This window comes from Aethalodelphis obliquidens, unplaced genomic scaffold (genome assembly GCF_003676395.1).
Source record: "Aethalodelphis obliquidens isolate GAN/ISIS:26980383/991018 unplaced genomic scaffold, ASM367639v1 scaffold19, whole genome shotgun sequence".
NCBI lineage: Eukaryota > Metazoa > Chordata > Mammalia > Artiodactyla > Delphinidae > Aethalodelphis > Aethalodelphis obliquidens.
The window spans coordinates 3,301,781-3,320,327 of NW_020837963.1; the positions used below are offsets into that span (position 1 = coordinate 3,301,781).

At 48.5% G+C, this 18,547-nt stretch overlaps 1 protein-coding gene across 1 annotated transcript in view; it reads right to left on the reverse strand.

The window, feature by feature from the left end:
• Positions 1 to 17,536, reverse strand: part of LOXHD1 (lipoxygenase homology PLAT domains 1) — a 202,399-nt gene extending 184,863 nt beyond the window's left edge. The window contains exons 1-4 of the mRNA XM_027118420.1: positions 17,407 to 17,536; positions 10,867 to 10,981; positions 4,206 to 4,286; positions 2,120 to 2,304 (exon numbers count right to left, since the gene is read on the reverse strand). Of these exons, the coding sequence (XP_026974221.1) occupies positions 2,120 to 2,304; positions 4,206 to 4,286; positions 10,867 to 10,981; positions 17,407 to 17,536 (511 nt within the window). The remainder of the gene's footprint in view (positions 1 to 2,119; positions 2,305 to 4,205; positions 4,287 to 10,866; positions 10,982 to 17,406) is intronic.
• Between the last annotated feature and the right edge of the window lie 1,011 nt (positions 17,537 to 18,547).

The window sequence follows — 18,547 nt, forward strand, 5'->3', positions numbered from 1 at the left end:
ATGGAATGGAATATTACTCAGCCATAAAAAGAACAAAATAATGCCATTTGCAGCAACATGGATGGACCTAGAGAGTGAAGATGGACCTACTGACTGAAGTAAGTCAGAAGGAGAAAGACAAATATCATATGACATTGCTTATATGTGGAATCTAAAAAAAGGGTACAAATAAACTTGTCTACAAAACAGAAATAGAGTTACAGATGTAGAAAACAAACTTACAGTTAGCAGAGGGTAAGTGGGGGGAGGGATAAATTGGGAGATTAGGATTGACATATACACACTACTATATATAAAATAGATAACTAATAAAGACCTACTGTATAGCACAGGAAACTCTACTCAATACTCTGTAATGGTCTATATGGGAAAAGAATCTAAAAAAGAGTGGATATATGTATACATATAACTGATTCACTTTGCTGTACACCTGAAAGTAACACAACATTGTAAATAAACTATACTCCAATAAAAAATTAATTAAAAAACATAATAAAAGCCCCTGTTCCCATCCAGTTGGGAAATTAAACAATACTACCAGCTGTTGGCAAGGCTGAGTGGAGTGGGTGCTCCTGCACAGCTGGTGGGACTGTGCACTGATGGGTCCCTTCTAGCACACTTTGGGAATACCCATTAAAAGCCTTAACCCTGTGTATTCTATCTGACCTAGAAATTCCACTTAGGAATTTATCTTAAGGAAAGAATCATTTATCTGTGCAAAGATTTAGGTGCATTGTTCATAATAGTATTATTTATAATAACAAAAAATTTAGAGGGGGAACACAGTATAAATGTCCAACTATAAAGGATTCAATGAATAAATGATGGTATCTCCCTACACCAGAATGCTACAGAGCCATTACAAGTAGGGGTGTTGAGTGACATTTAATGGCTTAGAAATATACATGCTCTAAAACAGGAGATGTTGTAACAGCCCATCCTTTCAAACTGTATATTCATAGAAAAGACTAGAAATAAGTGTGCAAAAATTTCACCAGTGATGTTTTTCCAGGTGATGGGATTACAGGTATTCTTCTTATATAATTGTGTTTCCATATTTTCTAAATTTTCTGCAATGATCAAATTTGGCTTTTGTAGTAAAAGATGGATAACATATCTTTAAAAAAAGAATCAGTGAAGTTGCAGGTTATTGTGATGGGGACAACAGAGGAATGAGGCAAGTGTTCAAGGTCAGCTGGGAGGTGGGACATAAGAGGTAGACAGAGAAATTGAGAGCTGAAGTCCATTGGAAGAGAGGATATGTTTATGTGCTCAGCTGGCGTGCAAGAGCCAGTGGCACTTGGAGACCACTGGGTACATGCTGGGAGGTGAAATGTGTTCTACTGGGTGACCGTGGGAAAGTCACTTCTCTTCTCCTGGCCTCCAAGTTCCTTCCCCCTCCGATGGCCCATGACTGTGTGCAATCAGGCTATTATGATGATGGTACCCACATGTGATGTCCCCTTATTTGAAAAGACAAATATGTTCAATAATGGGGTGAGGTGAGGTCAGGACTTTAGGTGACAAAGGAGTGATAAAATAGGACATGAGATACAACGTGTATTTTTATATGCTTTGATCCCCTGCCTCCCATTTTTCCTGTAGAGCTAAAAATGACTGAATTTAAGGATTTGGGCCAAATGTACTTGAAATAAGTTGTTTCACTCCTCATAAAAACAGGAGGAGTTGGGGGCAGCACGATGGAACTCTGGAAGCTGTAGATTGCGATTCACATCCACCATGCCCCCCTGGCTGGAACTCACCTTCCTTGGTCATCAGAAAAAAAGTTAGGGAACAGGAAGACAGGGAAAACTGCCTTTGAACTCAGAGAGAACGCTCCATAGATACTCATCAACAAGAGCTGTTGAAAACATAGGGTACACTCAGGGCTGTGCCCATTCCTCCATCACGGCTCCAGGACCTCCTGCATCTCCCACTTCCATGAGCCCCCAGAACTTGCTCTTGGGAGGGACCCAAGGAAAAGCTGGGGCTTCCCCTGGGCCCTAGCCAACAGGAAGAGGTGGCAAGGGGTGATGGGGCTGCCCAGAACAAGACAGAGGCCTGGGTGAGCCCAGTGCAGGCAGGGAGGGATGGTGGGCAAGCCAGCCTGGGCACTGACCTCTGGGCACGTCCATGGGGTTGAAGCTGGCCAACAGGTCGCGACACCACTGGCGGTCACCCTCCACCTTGCTCAGCCAGTTGTTGCAGTTGAAGTAGTAACGGAGGTGAGGCCGCTTCATGTCGGTCACAATCACACGGTCCAGGTACCAGCTGGCGTTCAAGCCTGTGTTGTCATGCTCGATCCTGGTGCAGAAACAGACACCCGCACCGTCACTGGCAGAACAGAAACGACGCCCCTTCCATACTGAAATACCCCAATGTATGTTCCAAAGAGAGGTTTAATCATTTTGATGTTGTTGTTACTTTACCTCTCCAACCTCAGTTTATCTACAAAGTGGGGACTCCTTGCAAGGTGGATGAGCTTATGAATGAATATTGCATCGTTACATTGCCCACAAGGAGATATTGCCTTCCATGGAAAATCCAGGATTGCTAAGGCTTGCAGTGGGACCATCTTGAGCTTCCCCTCTCTCCCTGACTCCCAGACACACCCCCGCACCCCAGATACTCAGTCCCACCACCCAGAGTATCCCCCATGGCCACATGGACTGGTGTTGCCCCATAGAAATATCACTTGAGCTTCATGTGTGAGCCAGATAGGTAATTTTAGATTTTCTAGTAGCCACATTGAAAAAGAAAGACACTGGTGAAACTAATTTTAATAATATAATTTGTTTAATCCACTTATCATTTCAGTGGGTAACTGTGTAAACATCTATTAATGAGCTATCTTACATCCTTTACTTCATACTAGTTTTTCAAAGACCTGGTGTGTTTTTGCACACACAGTGCATCTGGTTTGGGCTAGTCACATTAGAGTGATCAATAGCGCCGTGGGGCCAGGGGCTGCTGAGCTGGGCAGCAGAGATCCAGACTTTTCAAAATCTGGCCCCCATTATCTTCTGCCACTTCCTACAGTCCTCTTCATCATTGGCAGTCCAGTTTTCTCTTTGAGGCCCAGTTTCTTCCCCAGAACTTGACCCTTGGACGACCTCACTTAGCACCAAGCATCCCATCACAGTGAGGCCTTACAACTTGCAGGTCTTAACGGGACAACCACAGTCCAAGACAACACACACATGGATGACACACATGATATACCCAAGGATGCATGGCTCTGCCCGGCATGGAGCCTGGCACATAGTGGACCTCAGCTTAGTGGCTGCCTTTCCCACACACTGACACCTTCTTCCCGACCCTCCCCCATAAGAGCCCCTTCCGTGTTCATAACCCCCTTTCCCCACACAACCGGTGCCAGGGCCCTCATAAGTCCCTTATTTTCCCAGTAAAGAGAGTTCATGGCCCTATATTTTCTAGTGGGAGGAAAAAAAAAAAACAAGGACTGAATGGAGGCAGCATTTCCCTTCTGTCCAGGCCCTCTAGTCTGGGTACAGTCAGACCATAAGTGATCTTGACATGCTGGCAAATGGGCATGACTTGATTGGGGGTGGCAGTAGGTGGAGGGGGGCAAACAGGGGCAATTGAAGGCTGTTCCTTAGCAACCAGGCTGGCAGAGTTATCCCTCCCCACACATTCACAAAAACTCCACCAGACAGAGCAAGATTAGGGGAGATCTCTGTGAAAAGGCATCCTGCAATGTGACCTGGCATCTCTAACACTCACTGGGCGCTTACTGTATGCCAGTTAATATTCTAAACACTGACTCATTGAATTCTTACTAACTCTAATGGTGCCTTAGGAGCTGGGCACCATTATTACAGACAAGGAAACTGAGGCCTGGAGAGGAAACCTTCCCAAAGTCCCACAACTGGTAAATGGCAGGGCAGAAATTTGAACGAAGGCAATCTGGACTGAGCCTACTAACCACTTTGCTAGGGTTTCTCAGAGCATATTTCCCAAGTGTGTGAAAAATTGTCTCAAGCTGTCTTAACCCAAAGAAGTGAAACTCTAATGGGCAAATTTAGGGCACAATGACTCAGAGTGGGAGGGAAAGATTTGGGCCTTTGGTCACCCCTCGGATGACGTCAGGAGAGCAATCAACACCCAAAAGTGTCAGTAGTGAAATCAGTTCCTATTCTACTTGCCTTCCTCTCACCCAACCTGGTCAGGGGCCAAGTTCTCACCTGATTTTGTAGATGAGGCCCACATTATTGGTTCTCACCCGGAACACATCGACATTGGCTTTCTCAAAGGCGGATTTGCTCCTGCAATGAAGGTGTGCACAGTTAGCACAGACCAGCACTTGGTTCACAGGCCCTGGAGGAGAGCCAAAGGCTGGCATCCCCCTACTTCCTCCACCATCCCACTCCAGGAAGTGCTACTGCCAGCCAATCCCATTCTGAGATTCCTTTCTGACATGGTTTGGAGAGGTGGAGGGCAAGGATGGTTAGTATTCATTCCTTGCTTTCACGCCCAGGTTCTTATGGGATCCTTGCTATGTATCATTAAGGCAAGCATGGTGGGCAACATTAGCCCCCTTTTACAAACAAGTAAATTGCTAGTTGGTAGCAGAGCTGGGACCAGAACCTGGCTCCCAAAGTCATGATCCAATGCTCTGTGGTTGCTCTGGGTTGGGAGAGTGGAGGAGGAAGGAAGGTGTGATAAATGCCATGGTGCTCTTGGGTCTGCAGGCCTCCTGGCCCCTCCTCCTCACCTGCCTTGCTCTTGCTGGGAAGAGTTGCAATGGCAGCCCCAAGTGGATGCAAACCTTGGGTGGTGGGCCATGGTCCTGCCATTCCAAGGAAGGAAACATTCAACACAAACCAGTGACCAGGGAAGTGGGGGCAGTGAGGGAATGCATGTCTGGCATCCCACAGAGGGTGCAAACAGAAGCAAGTGCACCTGAGATGTTTCTCAATGAGATGCCCAAGCAAGTCCAGACTCGGGAGCGTCCTAGCATCCATCAGCTTAGACACAGGAAGGCTGGAGCACCGAGTCCTCTGGGAGTGGAAACCTGAATCTCACGTGGACATCTGCTCTGTCCTCTGTGTAGGCCAGGACGCCTGCCGTTTGAGCCCAGGCCTGCTTGCAGCTCTTCCTGCTACCACAGTGAAGGCCTCACAGGGCTGAGAGCTGTGGACCTCCCTCAGCGCTCCCGGCCAGGGCTTTCAGCACCAGCACACAGCCCATAGGAAAAGAAAAACGCAGAAGATATGTCTGTTCATTGGCCATCACATGTTTCAAAATAAAGTGAGAGGTGAAAGGCCTTCTCCCCAAGGCAGCAAAGGCTCAGACTCTCTCAGTAACAGAAGGCTTTTAAGGTTCTAGAGACCCAGAAGCTGTGATTCTGCAAACAGACCCACTCTGGCAAACAGTCTGGTCTGGGGAGATATTTCCTTATGGTGGGCACAGCATGAGACATGGGGCCCAGGGCCCTCCTAAAGCAGTGCAGAGCTCACAAAATCAGGTAAAAATGTGCAACGAGGCCACCTTGTCAGGGAGAAGAGCCCCCAGTGGTGTAGCCTGGGGAACAGGAGGGAGGAGAGAGTGGCGGGAAATTCCGGGTTTTGCTGGAGTGAAAAGGCCCGCCCCCAGGCTGGCGACATGGACCTGTCAGAATCTCACTTCCAAGGGCGAGTGACAACATGGCCTGTATTCTGTTGCAGAGTCAAAGCAGTTGTTAAATGACTTGCAAAACACGTGAACATCGATTATGTGCATCAGGACTGTGTGAATGGGAAACAAGGAAATGAATAAGAGGTATTTTCTGTTTCAGTATACAAGACAAGGAAATCGATTTTTAGAATAGACAGGAGTCTCTATATCATATAAATACCCTACAAAGCAGTCACCCTGGGAAGCTCTATGATGGAATATTATGCAGCCATTAAAAATCCTATTGTGAAAGAGTATTTAATACAACAGAAACAGGTTTATGAAATAGGCTTAAAAGAAAAAGCAGGTTAAAAATAGAATGTATAAACAACAACTAATACAAAAAGGACACCAAGTTCATTTAAAAACAATAAAGAGGGGGAGGATTTATACAAAAACATCATGTCTATATAATAAGACTATTATGAAGTGCTGGTTATTTATTCTTGTGTTCATTTTTTTCAGTTTTCTGAAGGAAGCACATCTTGATTTCATAATTATGAAAAAAGTACAGTCCCCTGTTTCAGAACCCCCCGCTCCATCCAGCCCACAGCTGCTTGTGGTGAATTCTTCGGAATGAATTTGAGGCTCGCTAGGCTTCATCTGCTGAGGGTGCATGGAATTTGGGAAACAACCAATGCCAACGAGTAGGGGAAGTGGAGGGTGATTTGGAAAAGAAAACACAAGGTGTGATTTGGACGGAAAGCAGCTGGCTTTTTAGGGTGCTTCTCATAAGAGTTCCAGCTCCAGCAGCTGCATCCAGCAAGGGGATCTCTGCACCTTCAAAAAGGCCCTGCGCGCACAACCAAGTGGAATGTGGGTTGGCGCTTTCCAGCGTGTTTGTTAAATAATCGACCATGCTGCTTTACAGTCACTCAAAAAAGACATTTTAAAAAGCGAGGTGGAAGAAGGGAAACGAGGAGGAAAGGTTTGCCAGGATGGGCAGAAGGCGTGCTCCACACTCTCTCAGGACCACACTGGAGCATCCAGGGCACCACAGGATGTGACGCAATCATCCACAGTGTTTACGACATGGAGACCAATATCCTGGCGGACAAGAGCAAAGCCTTCTGCATTTCAGGGGTCTCTCTTCAGAGAAGGGAAAGCAAAGGACTGCAGAGACAGGGCTCTACAGACTCTCCCCTCTCAGGGAGGGGCCAAAACAATCCCAGATGAGCTTCAACCCCAGCCCACTTGAGGTCAGACTCCGAAATCCCCCCTTCCAATAAGTCAGAATGCAAATGTTGGTGGGTTTCAGAAAACTGACTGAAGGCAGTGTGGAAACAGCAAACGACAGAGGTCCCTGGCCAAAGAAACATCAGAAATAGACACTTCTTCACATTTCCTTGTGGGAGATGGCAGGTTTTCCACAGCTCCTGGTCAATCCTCAAATGCAGGACACAGCTCCCTGCCCGTGCCTGCCGTTCCACAGGGATCCCACCCTTTCCAGGCAGCACAGGGCATTTTAGCTACCCCCTGGGCAGAGCCAGCAGACTAAAATGCCAGGATTCTACCACACTTGCAGTTGGTGAATTCTCAATGGGAGAACCGTGTTCCAGAAGATACATGAGATCCCATCCTTTTGCCATATCCTAAGCATGTGACTCATTGTTGGGGGTGGTCCTGGGTAACGGGGAAGGGGGCTTCCTCTGGGATCCATTGGTACTTCGCTAGTGTGGAGGTCAGGGCGGAGGTCAGCTAGCAGGGGAATGAAGTGAACGTGTCCCACTCTTTGCTGCCTAAGAGAGGGTCCAACGTGTGCCGAAGAATTTAGACCCCAGACCATGAGGGTGAGACCCGTCCGCATTTTAACGTCAGGCACCGAGGTTCTTCTTGAGGCAGGAATTATTTTGTTTTGGAGAATAAAAAATCCTAATAAGCCACCCGGGAGTAGAAGGTAAAGGCCTGGGGCAGAGGAGAAAGGCCACAAGAAAGAGTGGAATTGGTGGGAGAGAGAAGAAAGAGGACGAGGGAGAGGCAGGAGAGAAAGGTGGGGTGAGAGACACGGCCAGAGGCTGCAGAGAAAGGGTTTGGGGAGAACTTCCAGGAAGGGTGGTGGCTTAACTTTAAGACCTTGGTGCGGGCAGGCGGGGCGTCTATCTAGTATTCCACTTTAAGTTGTCTGTGTTGCTTCCACGTGAACTCTGGCACCCCGAGTTATCAGTGAAGTCTGATGCACACCAAAATGCCTTGTAGTTTGTGTGTGCGTGTGTGCATGTGTGCATGTGTATATGTGTGCTTGCGTGGATGTATGTGTGCGTGTTTGTGGGTGTAAAACAAGGAAAAGGAGCTCAGTTCCAGTTGACACAGGGGTGTGGGTGTGGGTTTGGGGTGACACAGTGTGGCCAGGAGGGAACAGCAGCAGACAGTGAGAGGACAGGAGATCGCGAGACCAGTGGGCCAGACCCCAGGGACTGCTGAGGGTGAGGGCTGGGCTGGGCTAACTGCATCTAAATCTCACAGAGCTCGGGGACCTCCGTGGCCTCTGCATGCTGGTTACACGGCAACCTGGACTTCCTCGGAAAGCAGTACTCCCCTCCCAGACTCGAGATCTCCATCTTGAATTGGAAGGGTCTCAGATGGTGAGGATTGTGTCTATGCGATTCTCTTTATAGACAATTTCTCGGGTCTTGCAGCAGCCAGACTCTGGTCTCCTCTCTCCCCGTTTACCCTGCTCACCGCAGTCAGATTAACCCTTCTTGTCTGCACCGTACATCAAGCCTCCACAAGGCTTTCTCCAGTCTGGTCCTCCCCTGCCTTTCCCACCTCCCTCCTCTCTGCCCCTCCATGCAGCTGGTAAGTCCCCATCCAGCCCCCATTGGTCTGCAGTGTCCCTTGTGGCCTCCATACTTTTTCAGCTGTTCCCCCTCATCTAAAGTACCCTCTTTCTGCCCCTCCTCTATGAGTCCTTTTCACCTGTCGAGGTCCAGATCACATATCCTTCCCTGTAAAGTCCTATCCTAGCCACGCTGATACCAAATCGTCTAGTGAGCTCTATTTGCAAAGCACTGGGATAGGTGCTGCAGGCACAAAACGGACCTCCCATCATCCTCTGGGTCCACCTATGCATCCCGCTATGCATCACCTCTCCAGCCTCTCCAAGGACATACAGCTGATGCTGCAAACGTGCCTGTATCCCTGAAACTACCCATTTCCTGCGGGCTCCTGAAGAACCCTCTGGACCAGCCGGATTGGCCTAATCTGTGCCCTTGATGCCCTGCTGGAGCAGGACACAGGTACAGGAGGGACCCCTACCAGCAGACCCGTGGAGTAATTGGGGGGAAGTTGATTCCTACATGCAGGCTATCTCAGCGAAGCTGGCTGCCTCTGTGTGGCTTCAGAAGCACCCGGAGACCTGCTGGCCCTGCCAGCTCAGTCGTGCCTGAGACCCTTCACCATGACGCAGATTTCCTTCCCACTGAGAAGGAAGGCTGGAACTCAGACTCCCAGGGCGAGGGGACACAGTGACAGACCTTCACAGGCGGTTATAAAAGTTGACTCTGGGGACCTTCCTGAGAAGGTGTTTTGACAGAGGAAAAAGGTGAGGGGGGAGAGTCTGAGGGTCCAGGTGCATGAAAGGAGGAAAGCCAGTGAGGAACCACCACAAGAGGGGAAATGGCTCTTTTTGTTAAAAAAAAAAAAAAAAAAAGACAGGCTGGGGACTCCAGATACGAAGCTGGCCAACTCCCCAGGGTCTAGTGGCTTCTCCCTAGAGGGGTGCACTCCGGGGAGGACACATGGCAGAGGATGGATTTCATGTATTCTCTTTACCGTGCCCACAGCACTGGAGCAAAGGGCTTCCACAAGCGAGTCACTCGGCAGTGTAAGCAGTACAAGAGGGCAGGTACCCTGTTCTGCGGAAATGGACAAAATAGGACGTTACGCCTGCCTCAACGCTGCCGCATTTACACCAGAGGCTGCCCTCAGGGTAAATGTGATCCACTGGGGCCTGGTCCGTCTGCTAAGCACAGAGTTTGTGGATCTCCTGGCCTGTGGACCCACCTTTCTACTGCTTCGCCTGCCGCCCCTGGAGGTGTCAAGCTATAAACCCCAGAGGTCACACCCTGGAGCCCCAGGAGGCCTGCAGGGGAGTCTCCCACACATCCTCTAGGGCCACGGGGTCATGTGCTTGAGGAAATGTCTGCATCAAGACCCTGGGGTTTGAGGACCAGCTTTACCATCAAAAGTTCCATGACTCAGAGTTGCTCACCACTCCCCTCTAGGCCCCAGATGCCCCGTGAGCAGGTTGGAATAGATTTAGTTGTTTTCAAGTTTTTCTTGGCTACAGAGCCCACGGTGCAAAGAGTATCTGACTGAGAAAGTCGGTGGATATGATAAACATAAGTCAAGCTCCTCCAGGGGGAGGAATGCTAGGGTATTGGGAGCCCAAAACCAGCTGACCAATCCCCTGTTCCACTCAGCACAGGGTGAAATACAGCTGCCCAGGCCACCAGTGAGGTCCCTGGCCATCTCTGGAATGCCATGATTCTGCTAGAATGTTGCCATGTGTAGTAACTGTGTGTGCACCTGTGTGGTGGGGGGAAGGGGATGGAAAGGAAGAGACAGCAGCCTCTGCTCTCAATGGGACACAATGAAATGGAGGGCACAAGTGTGCACACACACGCACACACAAGCACATCTACACAAACACACGCACTGACTTGAGTGTGTGTTAGCGGGCAGGCAGGTTCAGTTTGATGCTGGTCCCAGGTGAGACGTAGGTGCAGAGCATTTAAGCTTGTGGCTCCCTCACATGCATGGCCTTGTCCCCTCTTCCCCAAAGTCCTATGAGTTTGGTAAGATGAGGATTATCACTTCCAGATGACATATGAGGAAGCCAAAGCTTTGGATGCCAAGAGATTTGAACAAAGTTATGTGGCAACTAAATGGTAAAGCTGGGCCTAGACCAGGTTTCTTGATGCTGAGGGCTTATGCTCTCACATCAAAGGACAGCTAATATGAATCCTTGGGAATTCTGAGAGCCAAAGTAAGCATTACTATACACAAAAAAATCAAGAGAGGAGCTAAGGAAATCACTGGGAGGGGCCTGGCTGGCACGTGATTGGTTGTTAGCAAGGCCCACACCACTTAATACACCTGTGGACACACCTGTCTTCTCTCATGGGTTCCAGAACTTTATCAACCCCCACTAACAGCCCAGGACCCCACCAAGGCTGAGTTGGTACTCACTTGCTGGTAAGATGGAGCTTGGGAGAGAGCCCATTCTCTCCAAAAAGGGTGATGAAGACATTGGCACTGGTCCCTGCGCCACGAACATCCCCCGTGGCTGTGACCACCTCGTACACTGCAGGAGGAAAAAAGACAGACCGCAGGCTCAGAAGAAAGCCCAGAATCCTATGTGGACTCGGAGAAGCCATGGCAGGCCGGATCCACAGGGGGATGCCCAGCCCCAGAGCATGCTCTGGACCCCTGCTTCAGCCCGCAAGCCTCTGAGCCAGGGTCAGACCCACACCAAGCCCTGCTGTGAGGCCACAATCTCCCACTTAATGCTGCACATTCATTCTACAGGTAAGGAACCTGCAGGCAAGGGGACAAGCCCAGGTCACACAACACACAATGTCAACACCAGAGCCCAGCCCAAGGCCTCCCAACGCCTGTCTGTGATCTTTCCAGCACAGCACATGGGTGCCATCCTAGCCAAGACCTTCTTCAGAGCCCGCCCCTGGCTCTCACCTTTCTCTCTGCCCTCTACACAAGGCTGCCTTGCAGGCCTCACTTCCTGTGACCTCCTGGGTGTTGCCATGGCAATCTCAGGATAACACATCTTAGTGGGGGGGATGCAGAACTTTGCCAGTGAGTCCCTGTAGGCAGGGGCACGGAATTCCCCTCTCTTTGTCCCCTTGAAGCTTGTTCTGTTTGCTGTTGGTGTCTTTTCTTTTGACGTCCCTGGTTCTGATGAAGGTCCCCGTGAGGGGGAGAAAGGAAGCAGTACATTTGTGTGACTCCCTGTCTCTTGTGATAACCAAAGCCTTCATTCTTCACAGTCTACACCACAGGGATTCCTGATCGGCAAACAACTCCTAGAGCCCTCCCTGAGATAACTCCAGGACCTGAAGTGTTGCCCATATGGTTTGCACATATACAAGGATGTTTCCCAACTGAGTGTTCATAGGAAAATGACCAGCACGGTGGAAATTCTAGAACCACATCACATGAGAGAAGACATACAGGCCTGGAGATGCCTGGTTTAGAGAAAGGAGTCTGGGGTATGAGAGAGGGATAAAGAAACTACCTCCATAGCTGCCCCAAGTGTATAGAGCTACTTCTCAAATAGGACACTAACCATTAAAAAATGATAAATTAGACAGTTAAAATTAAGACCATCAGGAGAATGAAAAGGCAAGCCACAGACTAGAAGATATTTGGAATGCACACACAGGCATCCCACATAATACCTTGTTTTATCACAATTCCCTTTATTGTGCTTTACAGATATCATGTTTCTTACAAATGGAGGGTTTGTGGCCACCCTGTGTCAAGCAGGTCTATCGGTGCCATTTTTCCAACAGCATTTGCTCACTCAGCATTTGCTCACGCCTGTCTCTGTCACGTTTTGGTAATTCTCGCAATATTTCAAACTTTTTCATTATTATTATATTTGTTATGATCTATGATCAGTAATCTTTGATGTTACTACTGTAAAAAGATTGACTTGCCGAAGGCTCAGACGATGGTTAGCATATTTTTTAGCAATAATGTATTTCTAAATTAAGGTATGTACATTTTTTAGACATAATGCTATTGTACACTTAATAGACTACAGTATGGTGTGAAACATAACTTTCATATGCACTGGGAAACCAAAAAATTGGTATGACTCGCTTTATTGTGATATTTGCTACCTTGCTGGGCTCTGGAACCGAATCCACAATATCTCCGGGGTCTGCCTGTCGCCAAAAATGGACTCATACTCAGAAAATGTAAAGAATTCACACAAATCAGTAAGAAAAAGAAAGACCAGACAATTGCTTTAATGGGCAATAATTTGTTTTAAAGATAAACATACACTTACCATAAGACCCAGAAATTCCCCTTTTAGGTATTTACCCAAGAGAAATAAGAACATGTCCACACAAAGATCTGCACACACACTTTCATAGCAGCTGTATTCATAATAGCTCTAAACTGGAAAAACAACCTAAATGTATCAACAAGTGAATGAATTTTTAAAAGTGTGGTATATCCAGACAGTGGAATCCTACTCAGTGATAAAAAGGAACGAACAACTGACATATGCAATACGGATGAATCTCAGACACACGATGTGGAGCAAAAGAAGTCAAACACAAAGCACTACACGATATGTAATGCCAGCTCTGTGAACTTTAATCTGTTTTAACAGAAAGCAGAGCATGGTTGCCTAGGGTTGAAGTTAGGGGGAATTGCCTGGGAAGGGGCACGTGGAACTTTTGAGGGATAATTTAAATGCCCTATAGATAAATGGTGCTAGTGGTTACATAGATGTGTACATTTGTCAATACCCATCAAATGGCACTTTTAAAGTAGATTCCTTTTATTGTTAATTATATTTCAATAAAGTTGAAAAATGGGCAAAAGACTTAAATAGGCATGTCATAAAAGAGGATATCCAAATGGCCCATAAACATAGGGAAAAGGGCTCAGCATCATTATTCATAAGGGAAATGCAAATTAAAATTACCATGAGACACTACATGTACCCACCAGAATGGCTAAAATTAAAAAGATGGACAAATACTAAGTATTGTCAAGAGTGTGGGGCCATTGGCACGCTCATACATTGCTGGTGGGAGTATAGATTGGTACAAGTCCTGGCAACTAAACATAAGCCCACCCTATGGCTCAGTGATTCTACTTCCAATTATAAATCCAGGAGAAATGAGTGCATGTGTCCATCCAAAAATGGGTACAAGATCTGTAGCAGCTTTATCCATAATAGCTAAAAACTGGAAATAACCCCAAATTCCATCAATAGAATGGTTAAGCAAATGGTGATATATTTATAAAATGCAGTAGTACACAAATAATAAAAAAGAACAAAATATATAACAAGTCACAACATGGATAAATCTCTCGGATATAATGTTGAGTGAAAGAGAAGCTAGACACACAAAAATGTGTGTACTGTGTGATTCCGTTTATATGAAGCTCAAGAGCAAAAAACTAATGTATGTGGGGCTTCCCTGGTGGCGCAGTTGTTGAGAGTCCGCCTGCCGATGCAGGGGACGCGGGTTTGTGCCCCGGTCCGGGAGGATCCCGCGTGCCGCGGAGCGGCTGTGCTTGTGAACTATGGCCTCTGGGCCTGCGCGTCCGGAGCCTGTGCTCCGTAACGGGAGAGGCCACAACAGTCAGGGGCCCACGTACCGCAAAAAAAAAAAAAAAAAAACAACTAATGTATGTGATAGAATCAGGAGGGCCATTACCTCTGGGAAGAATTTTAAAGGAGCTTTCAGGAGGTTAGAAATGTTGTGTCCTGTTCTGAATGGTTGTTACACAAGCATGCACATGTGTAAAAATTCATCAGCTGTTCCTTTTTGAGTTTTGTGCTAATTATATATATTACATATATAATTTATATGTGCACATACATATTATATATATTCTATAATGTGCTGTATATACATATATATAATATGTATATTATTCTTCAATTTAAAATTTTTAATTTAAAAAGTTCAGACAGCTGAAGAACTATCTTAGAGAAGACAGGTATCTCATGAAAGACACAAAACTCTGTTTGGTCCAGAGAGGAGGGTCCCAACTAGTAACATCCCCTGGTCAGCACAAAGAAGAACTGTCAACAGCAACAAGGGTTGCTTCTAGCACAGAGCATGACAAATGGGAGATGCTCGATAAATAATTACATGGATGAATGAATGAAAAAACAAATGAATGAATGAAACAATCAATGAAATGAATGTGGACTATGGAAATAAATTGACCAGTATGTAAATCTCAATTCTACCATACTGGCTGTATGATTTCAACCAAATTTCTTACTGAGATTCATTTTCCTTATCACCGAAAGAGAAAGAATTTCTTCCTTGAAGGATTATCATAAGGATTAAATCAAATAAAACAAAGTTTTCAACTTTCATACTCATTGACCTAGCATATTTCCACTTCTGGGAATTTATCTTACAGACACTCCTTCGCAGCTGGATGAAAGATATACATTCCATAAGTGGTAAACTGTTACCATCATCACATCACCATCATCATCTCCACTGTTGTCATCATCAACATCAATATCATCTTCAACATCACTACCATCATCTCCATTAACAACATCCCCAAGAAGGAAGGCTGCCTTGGGAAACTGTATTCCAACAGACGCTGGGTAGCCCCCTGTCTGGGATACAGGAGAGGAAAGGGCCCCAGGGCTAGAAGCTTGTGCAGCATGACCTCTGAGGTCCCTTCGGATCCCAGATTCTGGTAGGAGTCACTCTCTTCCCCTCATGGGCCCTGTATTAGTCAGGAGGTAGACCAGTGCACCAGCCTCAGCCTACCCTCAGAGCATGGAGGGAAGCTGCTCTCCTTCCTCTGGCTGTTGGTAATCTCCAGTGTAGCCTGGAGGTGACCTGAGCAACAGAGAAGGAAACCTAGGCCTTCCTCCTCTTCCTTCTTCTTCCCCATCACACTCATCAAGATTCTCCACAAAATGCAAGAACCCAGTGCTCAAAGGGAGTAGGCGACACATCGTTCTAGAGCAGAGAGGGTAACAATGACAGTGCAGGTAAAGTTCAGACAGTGACTACTGTCAGAATCTTACACATTTATCGCCCATTCCTGTAGCTGACTGCGGAGTCAGTGGGTCTGTGTCTCTTAGAAATGTCAGCATGGCACCCACCCTGGCCTGCTCTCCTCCAGCTATTTTCAGCAGAGTCAAGATTGGACAGTACCAGAGTAAGGGCCAGCCGGAGCAGCAAGATTCAAATCCTAACTCTGTTACTTCCTAGCTTTGTGATCTTAGGCATGTTACTTAACTTCCCTGTGCCTCAGTTTCCTCACCTGAAAAAGCAGATTTTAAGAACCCAACCCACCTTGTTGGGTTGTTGTGAAGATTAAACCGATCCACGTGGGTAAAGTGCTCAGCGTGGTGCCTGATGCATTAAATACATGATTCTATCGAACAGCATCGTGGCCTGAAGTGGGGACTTGTCTTGGGAACCGTTGAAGTTCCTGTCTCTCCTGCTTGTGACCTTGTTGACATCACGTCAGTTCTCGGAGCCTCAGTCCTTAACCTGAGACTAATCACACCTGCCTTGACTGTTCTCGGGGATATTGAGGATTCCAAGTGAGAATGGAAGTAAAGAGGCTTTGAGAAGGGTGAAAAGAAGAGGGAAGCTGTGAAGGATCACATCGTCACACTAAGGCAGGCAGAACCCATGAACAGAAGTGGATGGGATGGCGGCTATGAGAGGTTTCCGAGTGCTCTCACCAGCAGGCGTGCTGGCTGGGGCAAATCACCCCAAAGCTGAGAGTATTTGTGATGGGTGCTGCCCGCACATCTAGCCTCAATGCCCCTAGCCCCACCAGACAGAGCTTGGAGCACACGCGCTGAGAAAAGGCAGCGATACCTCACTTGTTCTAGGTCCTTCTTTCCTCCCCACAGTACCCACCTCCACCCCCGAAGGTGCCCAGGACACCACGCCAGGAAAGAGGCTTCAGCAGAGTCACAGCCTCAAAGTGCCATAGCAGTGACCACCTTCTCTGAGCCTGGGGTCTGTGCTGGGAGCTGGGTTAGGAGTCAGGACAAATAAAGGAGCCCCACCCCCACCCCCCGCACAGAGGTCAGGATGGCTGAGGCCACAAGCCCAACAGAATCGGATATAATCAAGGAACTCCCAGCAGACAGGAATTAAGGAGGGCAAACAAGCCCATGGCAGGCACAGAGCAAGCATTCGGTACTTATCTGCTGAATGAATGGGGGAGTCAGTCTGGTGCTTACAGGGAGAAGTGAGCCAGTTTAGAGGAAGCGCTGAGAATTTAAATGCCTTCAGGGGCCAGGCAGGCAGCATTGAGGAGTAACACAGACCTATGAGTGATAAAGTCCGCTGCCTATGGGCATTCACAGTCAATCATATTTTTTTTTAACTGTGAAAGTAAAACAACACCAACAAAAACAGCAAAGCAAAAAGAATCTCTCCGCAAAAGCCAACACTGGCTCCTGGGCCCCCCGTTCACCCCTTCTCTGGTTTACCTGACAAGAAGGTAGAGCATTTCTAAGCAGCTCCCATACACCCCAGAGGAAGGTGAGACCGAAAGGACTGGGCCCGGGTCCAAAGCACCAACTGCCCTCCCATGTGGGCCAGGGCCATCGCCTTGCAAAGCCCCAGGCCCTCACCTCCATCGGCCGCGGTGGGCAGCGGGCCCCAGCCCCTGCTCGGCACCCGCTGATGACCAGGTCTCTTTCCACAGGCCTCTGCACAGCCTGACGCAGGCCACACCTCAGAGACCAGGCGCGAACATGGCTTCTGGGACGTGTAGGACCTGGAGAGTGTGGGCACTCGGTTCTAGTCTATTCTGTGCCAATCAGGCTCTGTGACCCTCGCTACAGTGGAGGCCCCAGTGTACCCCAAGGGGGTGTAGGATAGACCCAACAGGATAATCCACGAGAAAGGGGTTGGGTTGGAACCTAAAGTTCCTCCCTCAAAGCCAGGGACAGGATGGTGCCGCCCCCGCGGGCCCCTCCTGCGCCCCCGCCCCGCAGGCCAGGACCCCGCACACCTTTGGCCTTGTAGTACTCGTGCTCCAGCTCCTCTTCGTCATCTTCTGAGGCGTAGCTCAGCAGCTCCTGCTCATACAGGCCTAGAAAGTCGATGTCCTCCTTCCTCCTCTTTCTCTTCTGGGGCATCATTTTGCCGGCTGTCCCTTCCTGCCACTCACTGGCTCACGGTGCCCACCCCTTTGCACCTGCTTGGACCCGCGGCCCTCTCACCTGGAGCTCCCGTGCACACGCCTGGGGGGGCCAGAGCCCACACATGCCCACACAGCTGCCCTGCTCCCCTCTCCTCGCTGGCCCCTGAGCAGAACCTCGGTGCTTTATTTCTGGCCCCCTCCTCTGCACCTGCCGTACTCTTTGGGTCTCATGACTTATTCATGGGGACTGAGGACAGGCTATCCTCCTTCCCACCCGCCCCCTCCCCCTTTCATGCAGAATCAGGTGACATCAAGCCCTTGGCATCTCTTTCCTACCTGGCCTCACTGCAGGGGCAGGTGGGGCATCTCCCATAAAGATGCCCCAGCCTCACAGTCCCAAGGGCCGTGAACGATGCCCCCAGGGCCTGAGACCTTCCTGAGGAGGGCAGGGCCCCAAACAAGCCGGGCCCCCAGGACTCAGAGGACTCCATTTCTCTCTATTATTCATGACCTCTGCTCATCTTACGGGGCAGGCAATGTTTTTACTGGATCCTTCTCGATCTCTCTGCTTCCATCTCCTCAAGTCTGCTGGCTCTGGAAGTGGCCATTCAGCCAGGAGAGACCTGCTGCTCTGATGAGCACTCAGACCACCCACAGAGTGTTTTCTGAGTCATGAGTTCCTGGTGTTGCAGCCAGAGCTGAGGGCACTGGGAAAGCCCTTCGAGTCCTAGGTGACCCCCACAGTGTCCCGACAGGCCGGCAAGATTAACCAGCATCTGTTCTAACAAGAGCTCTCCATTTACCCATATTGCCCTCTGCGCTTGCAAGGAGATAATAGAAACCCTGCGAGCTCACCTGGATGCCCACCCCACTCAGCCCTTACCATCCCTGCAGCCCCACACGGGGCTTCTGAGTGAGAGAGAGAACCAGAGGCCCCTCTCTACCCCAGATCAGCAAGCAAGTTTTCCTTAGGGCCACTGGACTCCTCTTCCTTGCTTATTTTATTTTA